Below are 27577 nucleotides of genomic sequence, written 5' to 3'. Positions count from 1 at the left end.
CTTGTTAATGAAGTAATACAATTTCCTTGAACAATCTACATGTTTAGATACTCATATTTTCAGTTACATTAGTTTTTACGGAGAGACTCTAATTTATGGACGAGCCAATCAAAGGCGTTTTAGAGATGTCAAGGTTACAGCGCCAACTTCAGTGCTTAATGCTAACGTACGATCGGTTCACAGGGAATTTTGTACAAAACGTGATAATTGAGCGGCTATAACAAATAAAACGGTGGGACTATAATTTGTTGACGAATCAATCAGGTATAAGATGATAGATCTCGGATTTTAACGGGAAAGCCTTTCATCCATTTGGCTAAATAAATTTCTGGCATTATAGCTCATGTCAGTTCGTGATGAAAACACCATATATAATTCCTAACTAAGGCGAATTACGACAATTATTGCGAACTGGATAATATAAGCACCAGTAACACTGGCTGCAGCCAGGTACTACAATATATACGGATGTTTGGTGAGCGTACAAACCCCTACATAGGCTTGGTTTTGTGTATGTTGTCGTTATCCACAAGTAGCATTTTGTACACCCAACAACCGGAGTGCAAATAAACAATATTGAAGCTATGTGCTTGTGGCTGAAAGAGTATTTGAGACTTTATCATGGCTCCAGAGGCCGACTATTCTGTAGACATATGGATGATTTCTTCTACTGCATTCATTAGGATTTTAGAACCTCTGAACCTCCTTCTAACCTTGACAAGATTTTGAACCACGTATAAGAAGTGTATCCACTTTATTTCCTTGGTTTTGTATAACATATTTTTATCCTATACTAACTGTGTGCTGATTGGCTAATATTTCTCAAGGTAATTTAAGATTCCTTCAAAGGTCGTCCATAAATAAGAGTCTCGCCGTTTTTACTATTGTAGTAAAACCGTGTTTATCAGTAGAAAAAAATTAAAGAAAAAAAACTTCGGATAGTTAAAGGATTAAACTAATAAATAAGTAATTACTTCCTTTTAGTTTTAAAAATGAAGTTTAATCAATGTCTGAAATGATACTATTTATTGTAAAAACAAAAATATTCACTGGATGATAAACAGTTAAAGGAAATGAAAATATAATAGTAGTTTAACACCTAAAGACTTTTAAACTTCTTACCATGTATATTTGTTTGAGTAACTCAATAATATCACATACCCTGATACCAGGAAATTCGAGCTGAAATCTGTTGTACAAATCGATGCTTAGTTCACGAATCACATTCGACAACTTTTTTTAGAGAAAATATGTAGATTTAAGTTCATCAAAGGAGTTATTAATCACTATCTTATAAGAAATAAAGTGGAAATTAATTGTAATATTTCTAGACTAGAGATTATTATGGGCTGGTTAAATGTTAACAGTATGAATAAGTATTTATTGATCATACACTTTATTTAGTTTATTAATTTGAACACACAAATATTGGTACAGAAGGGCACCGAATACATATGCGCAACATAAGTTACTTGATTTGTGTGTGGGCTGTGATACTGCTCGGGTGCCAGGATCCTTCGTATCCACCAACCTGGTTAGAGTGCCAGATATTCAGTTTTTGACCTCCCAGCTTTGTAAACAACACCGCAGCGAGAAGGCAATGAGAAGGCCTTCCCTGGCAGTGGCTGTATACACGTGGCCATGTAAGAGTATTTCGAGTAAAAGAGCTGACTCTCCCTACCATCGGCCGTACCATTTGGGGACCATATACTAATCGATTAGGAATTATGTTTTATTATCAGGAGGGGTTTTGTGGAGATTTTTAGTAATTTCAATAGTTGAAATCCTGAGTCAATTGAAGCTAGACCATCATAGAAAACCTGGAAACACTTGACGGCCATTTCGTCCCATTGTGGGATTCCTTAGCAGTGCACGTCCACGATCGCGCCTCATGAGATTTGAACCCAGGACATATCAGTCTCGCGTACGAACGCTTAACCTGTAGACCATTGAGCCGGTGTGCAAAGGTGTTAATGTTTAAATAAAAATTATTAATACCGAGTACAGGTTAATGTAATCAACTTTGAGTTAAATAGCTTGTAGGGATTCATATAATAATAACTAGCTACCTTGAAACTTAAATGCAGCTAAAAGTATCAGCAACATATCATAGCCAATACTATTGATAATTGTTCTATTTATCTAGTGTTTGAATCCTGTAGAATAGAGTGTTGTTTCCATAAAAGGTGAAGTCATCCCGAAATATCAAATAAAAAAATGTAAATTTAGTAAACATTTCGGCCTTAAAATGTAATCTTTAATCAAAATTACACCCTACATTACAATATTCAGTTGTTAAATGAATAGACAAATAAATAAAAGTATTGGGCATAGCAAACCTACTGAACATTTAAGACACTAATGATGACCACAGTCCTAAAACGAATAGAATTAGGATTTGAATATGTGATAAGTTTTTTTTATAAAAAGAAGACGAAATCCAAATAAGTTAACTATGAATTCATTAGATCACATTTTTATATAAAACAAATGAATATTTTAAACATAGATGGATTGTGACTAGTAGTGGAATCTAAGACGCGCGTTTCGTCTTATTTAGGACTGATCAACTGAATGTACCTTCATCCTAGAATTAATGTTCACTCTGGGACTTGAACCCACAACCATCCGCTTCAAAGCGTCATCACATTATCCACTTAGCTTCTGAGTCCTAATAGTCACTTGCTTGTACAATATGGGTGAAATTTAAATTCATTTGGTATTGTTTTACTTGAATCTTCTCATTGATATGTTAGGTTTACAATTGATCAGTCTCTTATTGGAATATGTACATACTGTGCATATTACCTAATTCACAATCATTATAAGCAAATATATTTACTTATTATTTATTTTGTAAATATCTATTTTAAAAATGTACTTCTCTCCCCCTCTCTTTCTCCATCCTCCCCTCTTTTTTTATCCACCTACACATATGTATTTTTGTTTTTATCACTTAGAGAAAAATCTTAAATTAATTCAATATGCAAAATTAGCTCAAAATCAATTATTTCAAAATGATTTTTATTTTATTCAAAAATCTAATGAAAAAATGATTTCATTAATACCAGATTTCTTAATTTATTTAAAACAATTACAATTACAATTACATAATAACAATAATAATAATAGTAATAATAGTAATAGTAATAGCAATAGTAATAATAGTAATAATAATAGTAGTAATAATAATAATAATAATAATAATGAAATAATAATAAATGAAAATTTATTAAATTTATTAATGAATGGTATAACATGTATTCAGGATATCAAAAATTTACAAAAATATTTACAAATTATGATTGGTCAATCAATTGATCCAAAAGGTATACGTTGTCAATTAATTCATATTATTTTACAAATATTAATGGATTATAATAAATTAATTAATAATATAAATAAACAAATTATTATACCATTATATCAAATTACACCAGGTTATGAAACATTAGATCAAATCAATAAAAAGAAAATCATTAAAAAATCAATAAAAAATTTAATTCAATTATTACATACTACTAATAATAATAACAATAATAATGATTATATTGAATTAATAAATAATAATAATAATGACATAATACCAGCCAGTTTATATTATTATATTCGTGATGAGAATTTTCAAAAATATAGTTGGATGTTATGTATTACAAGTAGTTTAATAAGTAGTTTAAGTAAAATTAACTTTGATATTGATGAATATTTTTTTTCTCAATTCAATTGTATAATATAAATTTTGTATAAACAACATTCATGAATTGATCATGTAAATCAATGAAGGACATATTTTTTTATTTTCAGAAGGGGTTTTGTGGATATTATAGTAATTTCAATGGTTAAGATCATGAGTCAGTTGAAGCTAGACTACCATAGAAAATATATGCTCACTAGTAACTAGCTTCAAGAGATATATGATGGAGTTCTAGTGAGAAGTAGTGACCAGTGAAGTTCAACCAGGTCTGTTGTGAGATAGTAACTCACTGAAGACAATGGTGGATGTGTCGCTCAATTTTGTGAATTAGTTGAAGTTAGACATTGACACCGTAGGATGCCGTCTCAGTGGTCTAGTGGTTAAGTGCTCGTGCGCGAAACCAGTAGGTCCAGGGTTCGGATCGCTCAGGGGGCGAGGTCGTGGATGCACACCGCTGAGGAGCCCCACAATAGGGCTTCCACGTTTTCCATGATGGTCTAGCTTCAATTGACTCATGATCTTAACCAGTGAAAATATATTTAATTTATTTTCTTAAATATTCGAGTGATTTTTAAAAAAAGAGAAACAATAATGAATCTAAATATGCATTTAAAATTTGTTAAGGAGAAGAGAGATAATGTAGGTCAACTTATACCTCTAATCAATGGTGAATTGACTTAGTTGTTGAAGTACTCAATTTCTAACTATTAGATTGTAGGTTTAAATCTAGTTATATTTAATTCAAAAGCATTATAAGCAATGACGGATAGTGGCTAGTAGTAGAATCTAGAACGGGCGTTTTGTCCTATTTGAGACTTGCCAGCTGCATGTACCTGTATCTCAGAGTTGATTTTCACTCTGGGACTTGAACTCAATACCGTTCACTTCCAATGCTATCACTTTATCCAATTAGCTACTGAATTAATGCAATATCGAGGCAATACGCACAATATGCACATATGCCATTAAGAGACTAATCAATTGCAGTTTTAATCATCAATGGGAAGATTCAAGTAAACAATACCAAGTGAATTTATATTTAATTCAGTTTAGATATATCAGCACCAATACTTGTCTTCATAAAAGCATTATGGATTCAAAACAGACTATTCAATTATGTACTTTGTCATTGTGATATATCAATTTAAATCTACCCGTACATGAATTCCAAAATAAATATACTAATTTTAGTGAACGGAACAATACTTAGTCTCAAATGGATATTTATATAATAACTGTGTACAGGAATGGAGAGTACTTCCAAAGTTTCTGGTCTAATGTACGACCAAGCGAAAAATTACAAATACAGCATAATTAACCATAAGACTATCATAACTCCGTAAGATTATGAAGAAGTTCTAATATGAAAGAAATGCATGAGGCTAACATATAAGTCCTTTAATCTTCGTGCTCATAAGATAAACCTAAAGGAAAAATACAGTGGTCAGAAAGAACAATATATTTAGTTTACAGAAAGAGTTAAGTGAATGTGAAACTACCAAGCTGATTATCTAGCGGAGTAACGTCTCCCATAAACTGTATTGGGATTTGGCTGCGACAATTGCATATTCATTCCTGGCTGTTGAGTTCACGTGTACAGATAATACAGGGTGATATATTCTCAAAACATTTCATTAACTGTTAAATGCGATAATAAAATCATTGAATAGTTACAAGTTATTCAGAAATTAAATTTAGAAACTTTCGAGAACGTGTGTTGTGAACAGGAATACTGTCAAGTAATGCTAATACGACAGCTTTATATTAAGATAATTATGTTCCCATATTATTAAATAAGCTTTTTAAACACAATGTTTCATTGATCCTGTTTCGCTTTAAACGCATTCCTAGATCTATTTATATTTTAGTTCATCGTCAGTCAAAAGGCCAATTGCAATGAACATTTAAATATCTATTTTCATTCGTTACCAATCTTGTTCAGATCCATGATCCTGCTGCAGACAATGTTCTTACAAATTTGGTAGTAGGAATGCAGTAACTTTTATCATATTTCCCCATAAGAGAATTAATACGATAAAATCTTCACAGATCCTAGACAGCGATTTAATAACATGCGACTAAATGTAATTGCTGAACAACAGCAAATAGGTCAATCGGTGATATTTGACAAACGGTAATTATCTTATTAGAATTAATGGTAATAAGACGTAATGCGATAAAATGAAAAGTATAATAAGTGGTACTTCATCAATGTTGGATAACAAAACACATCATTACCAATACTAAATGATTTCCTTGCTCTAGAAATGCTTGGTAGAGAAATAAGTGTTAATAAGTGGGTAATTAATTTTTTTGTGGGCACGCTCCAACTTCTCGGGGATATATTCATTTCCCACTGTTAAGATGGAGAATGAGATTGCAGATGCACCTCGCTAGTGAGTGTCAACTGGCACGAAATCTTGGTCCAGGGTTTCCTGATGACTATTTCTAACGACCTAACATCATTTCTTTCACTGTTTTGGAAGAACCAACAACAACAGTCTCGTCCTGTTACGAAGCTCATATGTACTCCTGACCCAGGAATTCATTAAGGATAGAACTCGGGAAATCTAGGCCTCAAAGTCAGCGCTTATCTGCTAGACTACAGCGTCAGTACCAAACAATACACACTTCCAATTTCAGTCAATTCACAATGCAGCAGTTTCATTATCGAATGCTATTAGTTTCACTGTCGATGTGTCTTAAGTTCACAGCTTGACTTACCACTAGGACTTCAGGAAATCATCTCGAAGTAAGTCACTAGTAAACTCGAAACTATAGTTTTAGTATGGGGGTTTCATGGTAGCTTATCTTTTTATTTCCACTGTCAGAATTAATCTGCAAAGTATTACAAATATTAGATTCGTAAAAGTATTTTTTACAGCCCTGATAAATCCCACGTATAATGCTGTACTCAGCTTAAGTTTCAGAAATAGACAGAAATGTACAATTACTCTAGTCAATTTACTGTCAAGTAAACGTAATCCGTTGCTTGCGAATCTGTTGTCGTGAGTCATTCCAATCGATATTTTAAGGATGATCATTTACCCAGTAGATATGATATCATTCGAGTAGATTTTACTAGCTTTTGTTAAAATATATCTTTTGCACTGGATGAATGAATTGTCAAAGAGAAGTACGTGTTATGTGCACTAGTGCTTTTTGTACTGCTTAGTAAAATGTCAAGAAAATGCGATTTATCCTTACATTATAAACTCCCTTCTAGTTTATTCTGTTTTGACAAATGAGTCAGAATGTGTGCCTATTCTCATACATTTTAATAATTATTATTCAAGGCTTTGTTTTGAAATTCTCTTACCTGCTCATATATTTCGCTCTGAGTTAATATTAAGACAAGGAATTATGTTATATCTTCAAAGGTTATAATATTCAGCCACGTCTACACTTCTCATCAATGAAATCGGGTCAACAAAACTTAATCTTTTATTTACTAGTTCAAACAAAGGTTCCGAAATTCCATTGAAAAACTTCACTACGCGAGCGAAGCAAAACTAGCCAACCATCCGAAAATGTGAGTAAAGATAGGATCCTAGTTTATGCATTACACACAGGGCACCAAGCTATTATGTGCTAGATCATATGGATCAAAACAAACTATGCTGGCTGAGATAATCATCAATCTCATTATCGCGATAATTTGCTACTAGCTTCTTGCTTACCGCTTGTCAAAGTTCTCAAGTTCAGAATTTATTTCTCTCATATCACTTCACCTATTCAACAACATTGTCTCCCACCTTGATTATGCCAGTTATTAATTTATTTTCAGTATATGTTAAACTCTTGTCTGATTTGGTAAGCAAATCTTCCACATAATCCACTAACACCTAGAATAGCTTCAAGCATAACAAGCTAGCCATTTGAACAAGATCGGTTGGTTGTAAAAGCATTTCGTGTTTGATTGGTAAACCGCATGGTATTAGCTACAGAATTTAGTAATACATTCAACGTGTGTGTTTAATTCACCATTTCAAAAAGTACAGGTCAATAATAGTAAGATTTGATTAGTCACATTTAATGCATTAGACTAACCCCAAGTAAGTTTAATTGAAAATATAGATTATTTTGATACTAGAAGGGGTGTTATCATAATGAACGCTAGTTCCTTAAATTGAGTTGACCCAAAGTATTTATTAGACAATGAATATTGATGCTACCATTATGAATTAAACCTACTCCATGAGTTATCAATCATATCCAGTTGATGAAATATATTCGGGATTGGATCCCAAATGTTGACAGGAAGTAAAATGCATAAACCGTAAAATGAAACTTCCAAAATAACGCAACGGTATGAGATCACTCGAAGCATCAAAGTACCGCTAACCTGAAAGTTATTTCGAGGATGAGCATAATTAAGATCCTTTTATCACTTGGTGAAAGCATCTTGATTCGTACGATAAGAAGTAGAGCAGAAGCCACCCACCAAAAAATACATCGCTAAGTCAACGTAATGTGGACCGACCGTATGAGAATAAAGCTGTAATACTGTGTAAAAGAATATTGGATTACTTGAAATATTCCACGTCTTATTCAGTTAGCTTTCAGGATTCCAATTAGACGTTAAAGGAATGTCAAGCTATGTAATTTAGTTTTCTGGCTTGATTACTCATAGCTTTGTAAAATTATGAATGGAATTCGAGTCAATAAAGCTAAAACGCAACCATACAAAATTTATAAAACGTAGGAATTTCATTGGTGAAACGCTACTCCTGTCATAAGCATGTATGATGTAGAAAACTTTATCAATAAAAGCTAGACACTCACTCAACTTCTTATATTAAACGTCGGTGAGAAGCGTAATACCACAGCAATCTATACGCTATGATTAATCCATTTATAATGACTCCAATAACCATATGAAGTAAATGTAAGGAAATATATCAACAAAATTCAACCATGACATTTTGGTTCCTTTAATTAACAAGATTAACATTACTAATCTATATAGATTATTGTTTTAACCTTGATAATTGTTGTTTTCATACTTATTAGCATTATTGTTACTAATGTGGCAAAAGCAAACAATGGAAAAGAAAAGACAGTGTAATGATGTAGTATTAATATAAACTGAAGAGGAGAGATTAACAAAACAAGTTTCAAAAAAAATGTTAGCTAATTTACATTTGCCCATTGACAATAAGTAGTGCTGTATCAACGAAGGTAACCAGTATAAGAATATCACCACAATTAATTCAATCATGAAGAACAAGGCGTCTTTTATAACAATGGGAAAGATTTCTCAAATAGAAAATGTAAAACCACCTGTGTAACAGACAAGAACAGAATAGAAAAAATGTCTAGATTAAGGAGAGAAGTGTAAGACGAAGGGTAATCAAAAGCGTTTGAAGAGAATGTCTTTGTAAAAAAAAGAGAATAATTTCACAAACGAATATCCTCCGCCCTTGTTTACTCTTTTCAGCTTTTAAATACAAGTTCACGTAACTTACTTTTCTATTCTAAACACAATGGCCCTGAGTTGCGATTAAAATTCATTGGAATTTAAGAGTAGTAGTGGTAGTATATATGTCAACACCACACTGATGAAGACCTTATCCAATATAAATGTATAAACACTTTGATGACTTTATACGATGTAACGACAAAATAGAAATATAATCATCTGTTGAAACACATGTATACACACAGACACAGCAGAGGAAAGCACATGGACAGTATATACTTGATTTTTACACGAACTAGGAAAGAATATAATCATTGACATATAAAAGAAAATAGCATAATTTTGGATGAAACATGAACTAACCAAAAATGAAAAGAAATATAATGGTAGAAGTAAAACAAGATGACGATTATCCTAAGCGAATGAAATGAGAAAGATGACAAATTGAATGACAGATGAAAACAACAAACAAATAATATGATAGATAGATGGACAACACAAGTCACATATGGTACAATCTTAATACTACATTATGCATAATATTCCGTGAAAATCCTATGTATTTAGTGCATGTGTCAGTGTGCATACAAATTGTATGTAGTTGTTAAATGAATGTAAATTCTACTTCAAATAATGAAAAGAAAAAAACAAACTAATGATAGTATCGCAACTGTACAAAAATTCATACATTTAGAATGGTGATTCGTAATTGTGTACAGCATAATTATCATTAATAATAATAACAATGGTAGCTTGAAAACAGTGAGGAGGCGCATTCTCAACAAAAAAGAGCTCTTAAAATGAGAAAAATACAAAAGGGAAAAAGTGAATATGAATATGGTATTAAAGATAATAGTAGCACGAGAATCAGTAGTATAAAAAGAGAAAACAGGAAAAAGGAGTAATAAGAAAATATAGACACACAGGGAATTAGTTGACCGACTTTTCTCCAACGTTGATATATATGCATATATATCCAGGAGCACTTGTGAAGTGTTTTTTCGTTAAATTAGCTAATGAATGTTGGAATAGAGAATGTGGATGTACCCATAAACAAGGAATTCACATGAACAAACACACATGCATACAATTCAAAATAGTAGGACAAAAGACAACATAACACATATAATAATAAAAAACAACTAGTACCTAGTAGGGAGACACAATGAGGAAATAATGATAAAATAGTAAACAACTGAAGTCATATATTACTGATGACAGTAATTAGAATAAGGGAGAAAATTGGTTACGTAAGAATGACTGGCTAAACAACTAAGTAAGATTTATATAAACTTATAAAGACAAATTGTACTCAATTAACAATGAATTTATTTGTAGGCGAGCATGCATGTATACTGTAGACCCATTCAATGTGAAACATTAATACAAAAGTCAAATGTCTAATTAAAGTAAGCACTTCAAAACATGTGAATGCATAAATAATTGTAAACAAAATCACTATGACATTGTTTAAATCAAATGGTGCCTAACTTCATAATATTAATTATGTTGGTGTGGCCGATGTCCACCAGTCACCATCATTTCTAAACACCGGTTGAATAACAGATCCACCTTTAGATATTTGTGCAGATGGACTAGATGCTGTGACAGGATCAAGTGGAATATTGCATTCGATTTGAGAATGCTGAGATATATATGCATTACAGTTCTCATTATTCGGTTGAATACCATTATTCATTGCGGCTGCAACAGCCATTGCAGCTGCGACTACAGCTTGTTGTTGGTGTTGTTGTTGAGGTGAATGACGCTGAATTCCATTGGATACAGGACAAAAATGTTGTTGATTTTGAGGGTAATACTGAACAGGATAACCAGTCTGAATAAGTGCTGTAGTTGGATGAGCCTGTTGTAAAGTTTGATGATTGGCTGAACTTGTTGAGTTTAGTGTATTAGTTCCATTCAAATTACCTGTATGATAAAGACCAGCAGGTGGAAATACTACAGTTCCAGAGCCATCTCGACCATTAGAAGAAACAGATTGTGATGGAACTTGATTCGATGAAGGAAAAACAGCAGCTGGATGGAAAGCCTGATAGGTAGGTGTAGCAAATGGTGCACCATTTGTTGGATGAACATGTGGATTTCGAAAACCTCCATTACTCATAGTTGTTAAATTTCCATCATTAATATTTGTACCATTAGATGGTAGAGGATGAATTCCAGCTGCAACAGCTGCCGCTAAAAACTGATGAACTGCAGCATTTGGATTGGTTCCAGGCATAAGTGTTGCTGGTTGTGGATGTTGAAGTCTAGGCTGATGATGAAATAAAGAAACAGATGCTGATAAAGAATTATTTTGATGTTCATGTGTTCCTGTAAACGTATTTACTCGATTGACATAATTAGAATTATTTTTACAGAAAACTTTATTAGACTGTTGATTTTGACCAGGCTGAAATAATGGATTGTAAGTATTATTTTGCAGATGTCTAGGATTACTAGCAATAGGGAATGACAATGAACAGTTTCCAAGTAGTCCAAGTCCACCATTCGGTAAATTACTATTGTTATTGGTATTGTTATTCATTGGCAAGGACCCACCGACATAGCTAATACTTCGATTACCATACTGTCGATAGTCAAATGAACAATAATTAACCCGATTCCTAAAATATAGGATTATGAATATCAAGTAAATAAATGTGATTACAAGAGTACATACTTTAATATTAAAATTATCTACACTTATAAAGTCAATTCAAAAGAAATTTTAGAGTATAACCAATGTTGAATGATAACTCATCCTCTAAAGTAAGCACAACCGTTAACATAAAAATGTATAGCAGGAGACACTAGAAACTCCGTCAGCCTAAATAAATGAAAACTGATCACTCACAGACACACACACGACGTATGGATCCACAGAGTTAAGCGTCAAAACATCATAATAACTATCTTTACTTACTACATGAATACATAAGGTAGAGGCAGCGTTGGACAACACTATTCTCAAGAAAATGGTATTTCAACTTGATAACCATAAACATACTAGTCTTATATGAGTTAGAACTATTAACGATCTATTAAAACCGGGAGTGAAGTAGAAAAGCGATCGAAAAATTACTAATTGAAATTCAAGTGTTTAGATTACAACGCTACAACTATGTACAATACACTTGTGTACTCTAACTGATTTTAAAAGACCATACACTTATCAGAAATCAAATTTTAGCCAAAGTACCCGGTTTTATTAGTCCAAATAACAACCACTAAAACTGAAAAGACTGTCACACTTGACGTATAACAAAATCAGCAGGCTCTCTAATAAATCACCCTAATTTATCCTTGGAATTGATAGTCGAGGATTAAACTATATTGAATGAAATCTTTCATGAAGTAAAAAACAAGCACCTAAATATCACTTTATCGGCAAGAGAATATAGAAATTTGATGATAAAATGTATAAAGAGATGACAGTTTATGCAATAAAACGATTTTCGAGACCTTTAACAAATATCTTGAAACTGACAACAAACTAGCAGTAATTTATATATGTTTAATTTAGTGTGTACGTGGAATATTACCCGGACATTCTTAACAAAACTAGTCAAAAACAATAGTTTGGTTAAATTCACTTGGTGTTGTTTTACTTGTATCTTTCCATTGTTATTTATGACTGCAATTGATCAGTTTCGTGTTAGCATATGTGCATCCTGCGCGGATTGCCTCGATATAGCCTTAAGTCACAAGATTTTTAAGCAAAGATAGATAGTGACTTGCCCCCAAATGCCCTGGTACGGCCGCGAGTGAGGAGAGTTCACTCACCCTCTCGAAATGCTCTCACATGACCACGCGTATATAGCTTCTGCCAGGGAAGTCCTACTCACTGACTTTAAGTGGCGGGAGTGTTGATTACGAAATTAAGAAAATGGGAAGCCAATGTCCGGAGCTTTAACCGGGTTGGTGGATATGGAGAGTTTACCTAGGGGAGTTGGAAAACCCTGATTCCAAACCAATGGTGCACATGGGCTCCAGCATCCTGAGTGAACAAATGGCGTATGAACCAATCGTTGGTCACCGGTTACCATGGGACTGCATCTCCTTACGATGCGCCACTACCTTGTGGTTCAGACTTTCAGGTCGGAGGCTTCGGATGTGGCCCCCTAGTGAAACCACCTGCTTCAGTTCGGGCACCCGGGCAGTATCACAGCCCTCGCATAAATCAAATGAGATTTGTGTGGCGCATATGTATTTGGTGCCTCCTTGTACCAATATCTATGTGTTCAAATAAAATAAATATAAAATAGTGGCTAGCAGTGGAATCCAGGACGGACGTTTCGTCTTATTTGGGACTCGTCAGCTAGACGTACCTGCAGCCCGGAATTGATGTTCACCCCGGGACTCCAATTCAGTACTGTTCGCTTCAAACGCCATCGCGTTATCCACTTAGCTACTGAGTCCTGATAGCCACCTGCTTGTGTAATGGGGTGAAGTTTAGATACGAGGTGTTAACCTTCTCATATGAAATTACTAGATAAAATTCCAAATATATAACAACCATTATTAACCACAAAAATAGCTTTTTACTCTAATCAAAGATTTAAGAATAATCTATAAACAAGTTTTACGTGTTCTTATGATGAGTAATAATCTATTAGAAAAGGTACGGATTCGGGAGTTGAATAGTTGGGACAACTTTTCTTAATTACATTAAGTAAAGCAGAAAAGTAAGATGATAAGGGGATAACTGTTGGTAAACGTCATAAACAGTTTGTGTACAGGTGACATGAGGGAGGTATAGGGTTTACATTAATTCTAATTTATACATGTAGTGAGTTTGAAAAAACTGACACAACAAAATGAAATAAATGGAAAGCAAAAATATGGATCAATAAAAGAAGGAAGTTTCCTACACCAGCACAACCACAATATAGTTGTCTAATATTGCATATAACAGGGGAATAAAATTACACAATCGATATGATAAACCACTTTTTATCTTTAGAAAATGATTACGTCGTTAATACAAATCTATGAAAAATCAATTAATTTCTAATAAACCCAGATGAAGAACGAAAGTAATCTTGTATTTACTGTTCTGTGAGAAATTCACATCGCATTCATTCAAGTTATTTTGAAAGCTAATCTTGAAAAGAATCGTTATGGAATTATGACTTTTAGTGGTATCAAGCAGCCTCCTTTTCAAACGATGAATAGACACAGCTACATAGAATACCATGCATTAGTGTATCAACTCAAGCCAGCACACTTCTCAGACGAACAGAAATAATTGGATTATTAAGTTTATTTACTAATCTGTAAGTGTAGGAGATAGTGATAGTACACAGTTTCTTAAACTACAGCAAAGTGGGGTTCGAACATGTGGCTTAGTGACTGAAAGTTGGATGCCTTAACTACTGAACTATTGCTTCACAAACAGAAACGGATAATTTACCGAAATGGAAATGTGTTCAAATCAAAACGAACACAGGTGGGATGACTGTTAACAAACTACACCAAATAAGAATGAACTAGAAATATCTATACTTAAAAACATTAAATATTACTTCATATTACTTCTTAATCACATGTAAAATATGCTCAAAGTTAAGATATTACTTCTTGACAAAAGAGAATGGGGGAAGAGCCTACAAGCTCAGGAAAATATAAATTAAATAGTTATTGAATTTATAAACAATGTATGTTAACTGTAAAGGAAACATTTCAATACTTTGAATAATTTATATGAATACGATGTAGAAAACCTTACTTTTTACTAACGTTATTATTTATGTTTTTATTGCGACGACTCGCTGATCCTGATGGATAAGCAACACGTGCTTCTAGCCACGGTGGTACAGCTTGTTTAGACTCACGAAGCAATTCAACCAAATCTCTTACCACATTCTGATTTTTCTCAGAAAAGAATGACGTCGCAGAGCCTGGTTGGCCCATTCTACCTGTACGACCAATGCGATGAACATACTCCTCAATATCTGACGGTAGATCAAAATTAATCACATGCTGTTGAAAAAGAACAAACGCAAAGGAATATGATTAACATGATACAATAATCAAACCAGAAAGTAGTTTCCGCTTCGTAACTGACTAATTACAATTAAATAGATTACTGATTATAATTTTAAACGTTGATTAGTTTACTTTTAACCTGACAGATCAGTAGTTCTACATTCATCTTGTAAGAATGTATTGTGCTGATGGAACAGAATCGAATTTGGAATAGATCAACTTTAGCAGAGAATATAAAAAACAACAGCACTGGTAGTATTATAATAATTAAGAGTTACAAGATTAAATATTGACTTTCAAAGTATGATTGGAGACTCCAAGTGAAATGGACAAACAACAATTACAATGGTATATGGATGTAATTTCTTCTGAGTCTTGAATACTTTATAACTCCATTTTGATTTGTTACCAACACCACTTATAACATCCTTTTTTTATAATATTTCTATTTGTGTTCTACTATCTAGATGTTATACACTATGGAAAGTTGAAAATTGTTGTCCATGAAAAGTTATAAGAGTGATGTTTATCAAATACACTGAAGCTTTACAAGATTACTAAACCATTTAACATAGACATAAAGAAATAGTGTATCATTGAGAGACATCTACACCTAAGCGAAGTTATTGACTATATCGAACAGTATATGTTATTGGTAGCTGCCAGACAAAAGATGTACAGAAATTATTAACGAACTTTAAGCAGAAGTTAATATGAAACACGTAGTGAGTATCATAATAGTAATCACTATAGTAAAAACTGATGTTTTAATAATAACATTTCAGAAGCATACCGGTAACAACATCCAATACCCTTTTTGATAGGGTATGATTGTCAAGTAATCGTCAACTAATATAAACTGTACAATGTCGCACAACATTCCACATAACACTGAATACTAGTTAACAAATAACTATCCAATAAACTCATCGTCTAAAGGTAGTTTTTTTATTATTTCATGTTTTTAAGCAGAATGAAAACTTGAAGTATTTACTTGTTTTCTACATGATAGTAAAATATATTGAAATAGAAACTAACCTTAACATTCGGTATATCTAAACCTCGAGCAGCAACTGCCGTAGCAATAAGAATGGGAGTACGACCAGATCTAAAAGATTGAAGTGCATGTTCTCGTTCGGTCTGAGGGCGATCACCATGAATTGATGTGACTGGAAAATTTAACTGGCATAAAAATTTAGCCAAAACATCAGCTCCACGTTTAGTTTCAACAAATACCAAAGCCAAGCCATCCGGATCTAAATTAACATTTACAAGTTGGTTATGCAATTTATTTTTAAAATAAAGCCTCAAAACGTGGTATACAATGTAAACTGAAGAAAAACATCAACCAATGGAGGCATTTTTGTTTTACCTATCCTAAAAATACTGTAGTGAACGGGAACCCAAGTGGGGACAACCGATCTACTATCTAAAACAAAATTACAGAGTCCTCTAGTAAAATGTGAAAACAATACATTAAATACTTCATCTGCAAATCTTCCATCAGTTGTCCTTTAGATTCTTCATGATTTTTCCACTTTTCAATTCCTTTCCGTTTTCTTCAGTTCGACCTTCTTTTGACAGGCCTTCCACTTCTGATCGGTGTCACATACTACTTATATCTGTTAATATAAGTAGCATTCACCGCGCCCCCCCCTTTTGGTAGGCTGTTCTCGCAGTCGTTCCGATCGCCATACCGCTTCTTTGTCGCTGTTCGCGACTTAACACATATTGGGTCACATCGTCTCTCATGCCTGGCCAATATTCACTCTGTCGTAGTAAATCCGTCGTCTTTGCGTCACCTGTATGCGCTATCTGGTGACATTCATGTATAATCTTATGCCGAAAGTCCTTCGGGATCACTGTCATCCAATTTTCGTGGTCATCCCGCCAAATCAAGGTTCATATGCGTCCACCCTATCTTTCCTTCTGCCGCATCAACATTTTCACTTCCTTTTCCATCACCCGTTTGTCGACGTCTGCTCCTTCCTCTATCGCTCTGATTAACTCTCGAAGGTTAGGGTCAGCATACTGTTGCCGGACAAGTTCTAGTGGGTCTCCCTTTTACTCATTTACCTGTTTAAACACAAACATTAGTACAAGAGGGTACCAAATATATATGCGCCACACAAACCACTTGATTTGTGTGAGGGCTGAGATACTACCCAAACGCCCAAACCGAAGCAGGTGGTTTCTTAGGTCATACCCGGAGCCTTTGACCTAAAGGTCTAATCCACAATGCAGTGAAGCAATGTTAGGAGATGCATTCCCATGGTAACCGACCAATAGGTTTATGCGCCATTTGTTTCCTCAAGATCCTGGAGCCCATGTGCACTCCCCTAGGTAGATCCTCCATATCCACCAACCCGGTTAAAGCGCCGAATATTCGCTTCTGGTCCTCTTAATCTCGTAAACAATACCACTGCCATGAGAAGGCAATGAGTAGGACTTCCCTGGTAGTAGCTGTATACGCGTGGCCATGTGGGAGCATTTTGAGAGGGAGAGCTAACTTTCTCCAATTTCGACTGCACCAGGGCAATTGGGGGCAGGTGTCCCTCTAGACTATATACTGCGTATGCTGTCAGTGGAAGTTCAGCTTCTACGCCTGGACTTGACAAGTATCCCACCACTACATTTTTGTTTCCCGGAACACGCCTGATACTGAAATCGTACTTCTGCAGACGTATCATCCATCACAACTTCCCACGGGGTACTCTTGCTGTTGTTGTTTTAACACATAGATATTGGTACAAGGAGGCACCAAATATATATGCGCCACACAAATCTCATTCGATATGTGTGAGGGCTGTGATACTGCCCGGGTGCCCAAACCAAACTCTTATCCCGGCCACATGCACCAAAATACAACGCCTATTTATTTACTTGAATACATAAATATTGGTACAAAGGGGTACCAAATACGTATGCGCCACACGTCACTTGATTTGTGTGTGGACTGTGACACTGCCCAGGTACCACACCTTGTGACATACAAAATGATGACATAATTAGAGACGTTAGGAAGTTAGTGAAACTAGAGCTATGTGTTCTGTGGGATATCGTAATATTTCCGTCGTTGTAAATCAGTCCAAGAGTTCTCACTGAGTATCTTGCTGTTAGAGATACAAGTTAGTATGCCAACTACCAGTTTTTGTTCCATAAGTTCCAGCAAGTAGTTACCTACATTGCAACTAACTTTATTGTTTTTCAAGTATTAATTTGGTCAAAGAATAACATAAAGATAGTATTGGAATATGCTGGTTGTTTTTTAACGTGATCACATCCATTATGCTGTTGTTAGTGAGTGATGACGATTCATCGAAAATGTAAACAGCATACAGGTAGATGATGAATTGAGATACTTATTGATTGTGAACATTGTTAAGTACGAAGGCGAACGGTCTATTGATTAATCCTACAACAAACTATTTCTCCCCATTAAATTATTGCAGTAACTATGGGTTTTTTTTTCACGATGCTTCACTCGATAGACTGACCAACTGAGTGCGGTATGATGCTAATAACTATGAAACATAATGATACAACACGAATGGATTATAACGGAATCCAATTTAAAGAATAATCTAGCAAGAGATCAAGAGCTCACATCGGTATTAGCAAAACCAAAAGAGTACAATATGAAGTAAATTGTTAAAACCGAATCGATAATTAGCTCTTGATCAAAGCATATACAAAACCACATATAACCTACTTTAACAAAGATAACCTGACAGATTATCGTCAAACCCATACGTTGTTATTTATCACTCACCTCGAAAAAGATATTACTAGTATATCAATTACAGGATCAAGTTAATATTTATTTATTTATTTATTTATTTGTTTTATTTATTTATTGGAACACATAAACATCGGTACAAGAGGGCACCGAATATATATGCGCCACCCAAAACAATGGGAATTTGAAGAGGAGAAGGAAAAAAGGTGAGAAGCGTAAAAAAAGAACAATAACGAACAGAATAAGGTAAGGTAGCACAATAATAATAATGGGGGAAACGAAAAGGTACAATCAGAAATCTCTCAGTTAAGGAAGAAGCAAACACTTTTTATAAAGAAAGTAAAAGGTTACAGAAGGATCGCCACTGGCTTCTATTCTCAGCAATATCTGATAACGTCTCTAGCCACTGTGTTGCATTATCTCTAGGACCCCAACCAGTGAGTCGTGAAGGACCAACAGAAGCCAGCCCTTTACAGCTTTCTTTGATACCACGACACCATGTCATGCACTGACCACCTCTCCGCTTTTTCCAACCAGTCCCGGCGTCGGCAAATGACGCACGACGTGGAATTCTCTGGGACGACACTCCTAGAACATGTCCAAGCCACCGAAGTCGATGTTTCAAAATGGTGACACCAATTGCATTATCGTCTCTGTACCCGAACACACGATGCCGAACCTCTGCGTTACTAACATGGTGTTGCCACTGGATGTCAGCAATCCTTCGGAGACAGCGATGATCGAACATAGAGAGTCGTCTAGCGTCCTCAACTCGGAGAGGCCAGGTTTCACAAGCATAGAGCAAAACTGCTCTCACCGACGCGTTGTAGATCTGACCTTATACAGCCAGACTAACATCACGAAGGCGCCAAAGGTGGCTCAGATTGACATAAGCCGCTCTGACCTTCATTATACTTGAATTGATCTCATCACTCACGCCACCACCAGCACTTATGCAGCTACCCAGATACACGAACTTCTCGACTACTTCTATCTGCTCACCATCCTGGGTGAGTATAGGATTAGAATCCTGCCAGTCTTGTAGAAGTACTTTGCACTTCGAAGGTGCAAAGCACATACCATACGTACGGACACTGATTGCCAACTGATTAAGTGCGGATTGCATGCCTTGGGCATTATCGCACAGTAAGACAATATCGTCCGCATACTCAAGGTTGAGAAGTCTTTCTCCAGGCAACAGATCCACACCACCATTACTTACATCCATCAGAGCTGTTTCCAGAATGTCATCGATGGCAAAGTTGAAGAGGAATGGTGAGATTGGGCAACCCTGCCTAACCCCACTGCTCGAATGGAACAATGGAGAGAGGTGGTTGTATGCCCTCACTCTGCCTGAGGTGTTTGTATATAAGGCTTTTAGGATGTTAACAAACTTCTCAGGCACACCCTTCTTCAATAGACAATTCCAGAGAACAGTCCTATCCAATGAATCGAAGGCAGCCTTAATGTCAAGAAACACTACGATTGTTGGTCTTTGATAAGTATGACGGTGTTCTAACATTTGGCGGAGGGTGAAGATATGATCAATACATCCTCAACTGAAACGAAAACCAACCTGCTCCTCGTGAGTCAATCTTTCTCGGGTTTTGAACAACCTATGAAGTACGACAGAAGCCAGTAGCTTGGACACAATCGTAAGTAGACTTATCCCTCGACAGTTGTTACAGGAACGACGTGAACCCTTTTTAAAGATAGGAACAACTATCGACTCATTCCATGACGTTGGTACACTCTCTAGTTCCCAGACTTTTGTGAACAACGTCGTCAGTTCCTTAGTCAGAAAGTCACCACCATCTTTAAAAAGGACCGGGGGTAAGTCATCTGGGCCCGGTGATTTGTAGCGCTTCGAGAGTTGGAGTTCCTTGCGGACTTCCGCCTCAATTGGTGAATCAGTCATCACCGACCATGGAGGGCAGGACAGTCCGACCGACGTTGCCGGAGCAGCAGGCCAGTTGAGCCGTCCTTCGAAGAATTCCACCCATCGCCCAAGACGTCCATGGATGTTAGTGATTGGCATCCCGTCATCCTCGTAGATTGTTTCGCTCACACCGGCCTTTTTGCTGCCAGTCGCTCAGATAAGTTGGAAGAGCTTCCGGTAGTTACCAGATGCAGCTGCTACTTCCAGCTCATTAGCACGCTCCGACCACCAGTCTTCTAGGTCCTTACGCAAGCTTTGCCCGGTTTCATTACGTAACAGCCTTCGTTTGTAGTCAAACTCACGGTCACCCGGAGTAGACCGGCAGGCTTCAATGAGTTGTAAGGAGCCTGAAGAAACCCAGTGCTTGTAAGCGGGACGTTTCGCGAACCCACAACTGACTTTACTCTCCATTTTCATGGCGTTATGCAATTGCGACCAATGCTCATCTATACTTTTCGGTGGGATGGTAACTAGCCTAGAAGCTAGCTCGGTTCGATACTTACTAACAACAGAAGTTGCAACCAGCTTGCTAACATCAATCCTTTGGTGGTGGTCACTTCGTTGACCACTGAAAAGTAAGGTAAGATTGGCACAGACCAAGGCATGATCAGAGTCCAAATAGGTACTCCAAAAGGAGCAGCAGTCTTGTACACAACCACGCCAGCGGTAGCTGATCTTGATGTGATCAATCTGAGTCCAGGCTTGAGATGCAGAGGGAGGACGCCAGGTGGCACATCGGCGATGACTGTGCTGAAAGTTAGTGCTAGCCAGAAACAGGTTGTGGTCTGTGCACAGTTGCAGTAGACGGTCCCCGTCATCTGTCCTGCGACCAACAAGTCCCCATCGGCCACCTAAACGACTCTCTTCTGTGCCTAGACGCCCGACCTGAGCATTCAAGTCTCCGGCTAGTACTACAATATCTGTCGAACGCACTTTCTGGAGAACAGATAACTAGTGATAGAATTCATCCTTGATTGCATCCGGGCTACAATCTGTCGGGGCATAGGCGCAGATAACGAAAATATATCGTTCCTCATACCGATTTCTTCACACTTTGATGGAACTTTCTAATCTAACAGCACATAACCGATTGTCAGTGGGGATCCAATCTATTAGTGCTGCCTCAGCTCTAACGCTTAGTGCGACACCAACGCCAGCAAGACCAGACGAAGATGCCACGGGGTCTCCGGATAAACGCACGTAAAACAAGCTTTTTGAAGCGACAGATGGAGAGCGAACTTGTAGTACTTCACTAGAGTCTTGAATACGGATCTCGGATAGACAAAAACATCGATATTAAGACTTTCCAAAGACATAGCCAGCCCTATCTGTTGTCCAACCTGCATAATTGTGCGAACGTTGAAGGCACCCAGTTTGAATGGTGCACGTGGTTTCAGAAAAACTGCTTCAGTACTCGTACTTGGTGGTAGCATACAATTTCCAACCAGGCAGTGACTCGAGAACGCTTAGATAGAGCCGAACTTCCACCATAGGCGAGCTGCTGTATAAGTCGAAAAACAAGTATACACAGAGTGGGAATAACAGAGGGTGAATAAATGACGTAGTAAATAATAATAATAATAATAATAATAATAATAATAATAATAATAATAATAATAATAATAGTAATAATGTGAATCATTTGATTGTTAATCGAAGCAAGAATAGTATTTTCCATAAATATAGATAGTTCATGATAATTGTGCGTGGGCTGTGATACTGCCCGGGTGCCCAGACCGAAGCAAGTGTGTTTGTACTAAGATCTTTACTTAAAGGGTAGGAATTGAGAGTTTCATAAATATAACTATCTGCTTAGCTTTTACACTTCAATTCAATGATCTTCGTAAGTTTATCATTAGAACCAGTCAACGAGGAAGTTCAATGATGGCTATGACAGTGAAGTATCAAAGGATATATTCATTTTAGTTCAGCAGAATAAATAATTGATCAAACTTTTAATAATAACAATAAGATCATTAAACCGAGATGAAGAAGTATTAAATATACCTTTTCCTTGAAGTAGTCGAACCAACATATCAGGTTTATCTTTATCAGCTACGTTCAAAACTTCTTGAATAATGTTCTCATTGGTACTACCGACACGTCCAACAGCCAGAAATATGTAAGAGTGCAGAAAATCCCTCGCAAGTGTCTGAAAAATGAGTAGGAACTTATTAACTGGTGCACTAATTTACAAGCCAACGTCTTTTATTAGACTTTCTGCAGCGTGAAAAACATATTTCGTTTATAATGGAAACAAAGTTATTACATAATTTAACTAAAGATCAAGTGTTCTATTGGAAACCATTGCAAAAAAGCCAGTAGGAAATTATACCTGAATTTCTTTTGGAAATGTTGCAGAAAACATCAAAGTCTGTCTTTTCCCAGCTGGTGGCATTCCATGTTGTTCGACTATTCGACGAATCTGTGGTTCAAAGCCCATATCAAGCATTCGATCAGCTTCATCCAAGACAAAAAATCTAAAGATAATACAAGGGGAATAATGGTAACTGAAGTCGAACATACCTGATTTGTTCCAGACTCACTTTACCCCTGCTCACCATATCGACAAGACGCCCAGGGGTTGCAACAAGAAGGTTACAACCGTGGGATAATTCCCGTATTTGGGCAAGAATGGAGGCCCCACCATAGACTACGCACGGCTTAATGTTGGAACGGTACGAAAATTTTCGGGCTTCATCATAAATTTGAGAAGATAACTCCCTTGTCGGCGCAAGGATCAAGGCTACAGGACATGCGGTACAATTGAGTGCCTATAAAATAACTAAACATGAACACTGATATTTACCGATGCATCTGAATTTTCACAGTGGTTATCTTCAAACAGCATATTGAGTATTGGGAGCAAAAAAGCTGCCGTTTTTCCAGAACCTGTTTGAGCACATGCCATCAAATCACGTTTTGCAGCGATAATTGGCAAAGCATACTTTTGCACTGGTGTAGGGTGTATATATTGAGCCCTGGTCACATTTTCCTTGATTATTTGGTGAAGTTCAACATCATTGAATGATTTTATAGGTTCTACAGGAGTCCAGTTAGGTCCAGATTGAGTAACCGGTATGCTATCATACAGCTGAAAGTTTAAACCACGTTTGGGTTGGTCAAACAATTCATATTCACTCTTCTTCAAAGATTTAGACCACATTTGTTTGTCATTATACTGTTTGTTGACTGAATTCTGAACAACGCTATTAGAGACACATATCAATAGTTAATTGAGGTTACCCATGATTTGTTGTTCCACTTTCAAAGATTAGGGGTGGGGGGCCGAAAAGACCAATGTTGTCAAATCTGTGAATAGGATTCCACTGATTGAATACAGGATAACCACTAGACTGTTGTGTGACACTTTCTCCATTCCCATAGCGAGATATTCGAGTAGCATTTCGCCTATGACTATTGGCTGGGAGACTCCCATAAGCCTTAAAAACTTGCTCGTTTGAGTAAAAGCATGATGGATCAGACAGTGGTTGGGACGCATCTCTTAAGCTCAGATAGCCAAACTATAAAGAAAAGAGAAACGAAAGTGTTATAACGCTCATTATCATTCTCCCCACACATTAAAAAGTTAAACAAGTAGACACAAACACCAGTCAAGGAATTCTAGTGAACTCATATAAAAATACTTCGGTAGCTTTACTTTTGCCTACCACCATAAGTTCAATGCAAAATCCTCATATACCATATACTTATGGGTGTATCCCGGTGATAGTATACCAAAACCATGGAAAACGATAGACTGAAAGAGGCATGGAGACTTAGCCAATTGCGATTACAATATTGAGTGGTACAAAGTGAGGGTTATAGTTGAAAAACCAGTGGTCACGTGGGTGAATTGAGTTCATTCCATCGACATGATCTTAGTAGAAATACTAAGGGATCTAAACTCCTAAGCATGCAACTTAGTATGTGACAATGCAATAAATATGGGGACGTAAGCACTAAGGTTAGCAGGGTATTCCGATAAAATGTAGTAACAAAGAGTAAGCAGGGCATTCATTCAACCACACAATACTTGTCTACCGTGCATGTAAGTCTGAGAGCTTTCATGTTGGAAATCATGTACAATAGCACATCAGTTCAATCTAAATGAACACCACATTTTGGTAGTAAATTTATGAACAGCACTCAACTCAATTTACTCCCGAAATGACATGTCAACACACTACAACTCAATATGCACAATTCCCACAAACCTACACAATAAAGCGGGATTTTAAGCCCGTCTACTAATACTTGTTGCAACTAGATATCTGCAACTATTTCCTCAGTGGTCATATTATATGAGAATGTCTCACAAGACGGACAAGACATTCATGTAGTGGGGGTACGTGGTACCAGATAAATGCTTAAAATATCAAAATGGAGAGGTATCGAATTTACTTCGCAAGAAAGAAATCATGCTTTTGCACCACAGGAAAAACAATGGGGATCTGATACTTGCAGAGCTAGCGTTCCCTATTTATTCAACAGTAACTTCACATAGATAATTTAAACATCTGGTTTCCAACCTAGATGAGACTAAAACCACCAGTATTTCAGAAAAGCAGGTGGTTACCCGAATACTACTTTAGGAACTTAAGCCCAACTCAGCAAGGGTCTTTTTAATCATCTTTGATCAGCGTTTACGAATTCAGATGAAATTACCAAGTTTAGACAAAATAAGATGACTTCTAAGCAATTCAATTATAAGTAAACTCTTAAAACGTAGTGGTCGAAGTAACGATTCCAACCACTAACTAGGGTATATAAGGACTTTTTACCTACTGCTTCTTTTATTGATCTTTTATACCCTCTTACTTTTATTCAACTAAATTATTCACACAGACGATGACTATGAACTGAAGAAGTACTATATTTAAAGACTATTTCTAAACACCAACACCAAGAAATTTTTGTGCTGTGTCCCTCCAACTTATATGCACCAAGTGCTAAACTCAGCCAGATATTAGTTGAGAGCCAAGTGTTGAGCTCTGAATGAAACTGGCCTTTAAAATAAGCATGATTTCATAAAAACATTTATGAAACTAACGCGTCGCTTTCACTTCATTTCCGGTAACATCTACCTAGAAAATTGGAAGTCCTCGATGATAAAAATGAACGATTTGGATACCAAATCTAGAAACATATTTTGGCAAGCAACTTACATTGCTCTCTAGGCTTTCCATCATACAACGAAGCCCACAAAAAGGGCTACAGAGAAGTGGTTGGTACCATTTTGGATATCCCACGCACCTCAATGTGCCAATCAGCCTATGTGAATCAATTTATTTCCATATGCTTAATTCTTGTATGCTAGAAAAAAATTTGGGGCTAATCAACCTGTTTCAAGTTTGGATCTTCAGGATAATTGATAACAGTCGTACTTAAACTCTCGGTTTCCTTCGGTAGACAGTGGTATTAATATTAAAAATGGTGACCTTCATTAATCCCTAAGAGTTGTAGCACTGAGAAGACCCAGCTTCTCTTACAACTCGCCAACCAATGGTACTGACGTCGGTAACTGATGTCGGTCCCTGAAGCGAAACTTTGGACGTGAACGAGATCGTGGTCTTTGAGCTTCCTGATGATTTCTTCTTATACGACGGATGATAATAGTACCAAGCCCATTTTTCAGTGCAAGGTATAATAATACTTGGTTACCTCTTGACTGATAAAAGAAGTTGACGGGTCACGGCCCGTTATCATATAATAAATCAGTCTCCAGTAACTACGATAGTAGGTTGGCGGACCTCTTTAAATCCGAAGTATGTTTTCATCGAAGCACTTGAACGCTTGGCGACGTGACCGAATCTCTCGACAACCTTCGGCAGCTACTCCAGTACAATATGCAGTTGTTTTTAAGTCATGAATAAGTCCTTTTATTCCCAAAGACTAAGTATAGCATTTTCCAACCCTTAGGAAGTAGGATTTTGGAAAGGGATATGTTGAACAGCATCGTTAGTGTCCCTGGAATAGTGTTTGCAAGAGATGACAGCAATCGAGGATGTACCCTATCAAGACCTGGTGTCTGTCAAGGTCAGGGTTGACTGGTTAATTGAAGGATAGTCTTCTCAGCTACATGTAATAGTTCAGTGGCTAGCGTCTCATCGGTGTAATTATGAAAAGTGTTGTTAACAATGTCAATAAAGTAGACCCCTCTGAAATGAGTCGATAAATCCTCAGCTCTGGCCAAATCCGATTCAGCTAGTATATCTAAATTTTCGTACAACAACAATGGGGAAAGTTTTTCACTACGTTTTGTTCTACGTTCAACGTACGGAAACAGTTATTCTTCGCAAGTACGGCCATCCTTTAACAACTGTCATAAATGGTGAGCGTCTAGCTACGGTTTACTTATGTACATTCTGGGTTTTTCAGCATTCACACCTAAGTGACCCGTGGCATATAAACAAGAACAAATCCCAAAAGTGTTTCCTGCACCTCAGTTGCTTTCGAGTTTCCTTATCGATCCATAGAGCGAGGTGTGATATCCTACGTGTCGACCATGAAATGGATGATAAAGTTAAGCACTCGAATATGGTTTTTAATTTCTTCCATTCGTCTTCAACCGGACCATCTACACTGACTGACTAATCTATTGAGATAGCGCAGTTAAAGTACAGAGATAAGTATGTAAAAGTCTCGTAACTCCTCGGAGTGAATAAGTAAAAGTGTACTGTAAACCCAATAAAACAGAATATGGCCGAGATGAACGTCACCGTAAAAGGTAGCCTATCTTTTACAGGGTTGGTATTTTGTTTGTGAAGCATATCATATCAAAACCCGCTG

The 27577-nt window shown here is 36.3% G+C and overlaps 1 protein-coding gene across 1 annotated transcript; it reads right to left on the bottom strand.

The window, feature by feature from the left end:
- Window positions 1–8150: 8150 nt before the first annotated feature.
- On the bottom strand, window positions 8151–26034 carry DDX3X_1 (ATP-dependent RNA helicase ddx3x). The gene is made up of 9 exons (XM_012937838.3): window positions 25954–26034; window positions 24032–24309; window positions 23595–23994; window positions 23312–23559; window positions 23121–23265; window positions 22793–22937; window positions 16146–16363; window positions 14848–15101; window positions 8151–11743 (listed from the first exon to the last, which is right to left on the bottom strand). The coding sequence occupies exons 1-9, from the start codon at window positions 25972–25974 to the stop codon at window positions 10621–10623; spliced, it is 2832 nt and encodes a 943-aa protein (XP_012793292.3). The 5' UTR covers window positions 25975–26034; the 3' UTR covers window positions 8151–10620.
- Between the last annotated feature and the right edge of the window lie 1543 nt (window positions 26035–27577).

Source organism: Schistosoma haematobium, chromosome 2, assembly GCF_000699445.3.
Source record: "Schistosoma haematobium chromosome 2, whole genome shotgun sequence".
Taxonomy (NCBI): Eukaryota; Metazoa; Platyhelminthes; class Trematoda; order Strigeidida; family Schistosomatidae; genus Schistosoma; species Schistosoma haematobium.
This window is presented reverse-complemented; position numbering and strand designations above follow the sequence as displayed.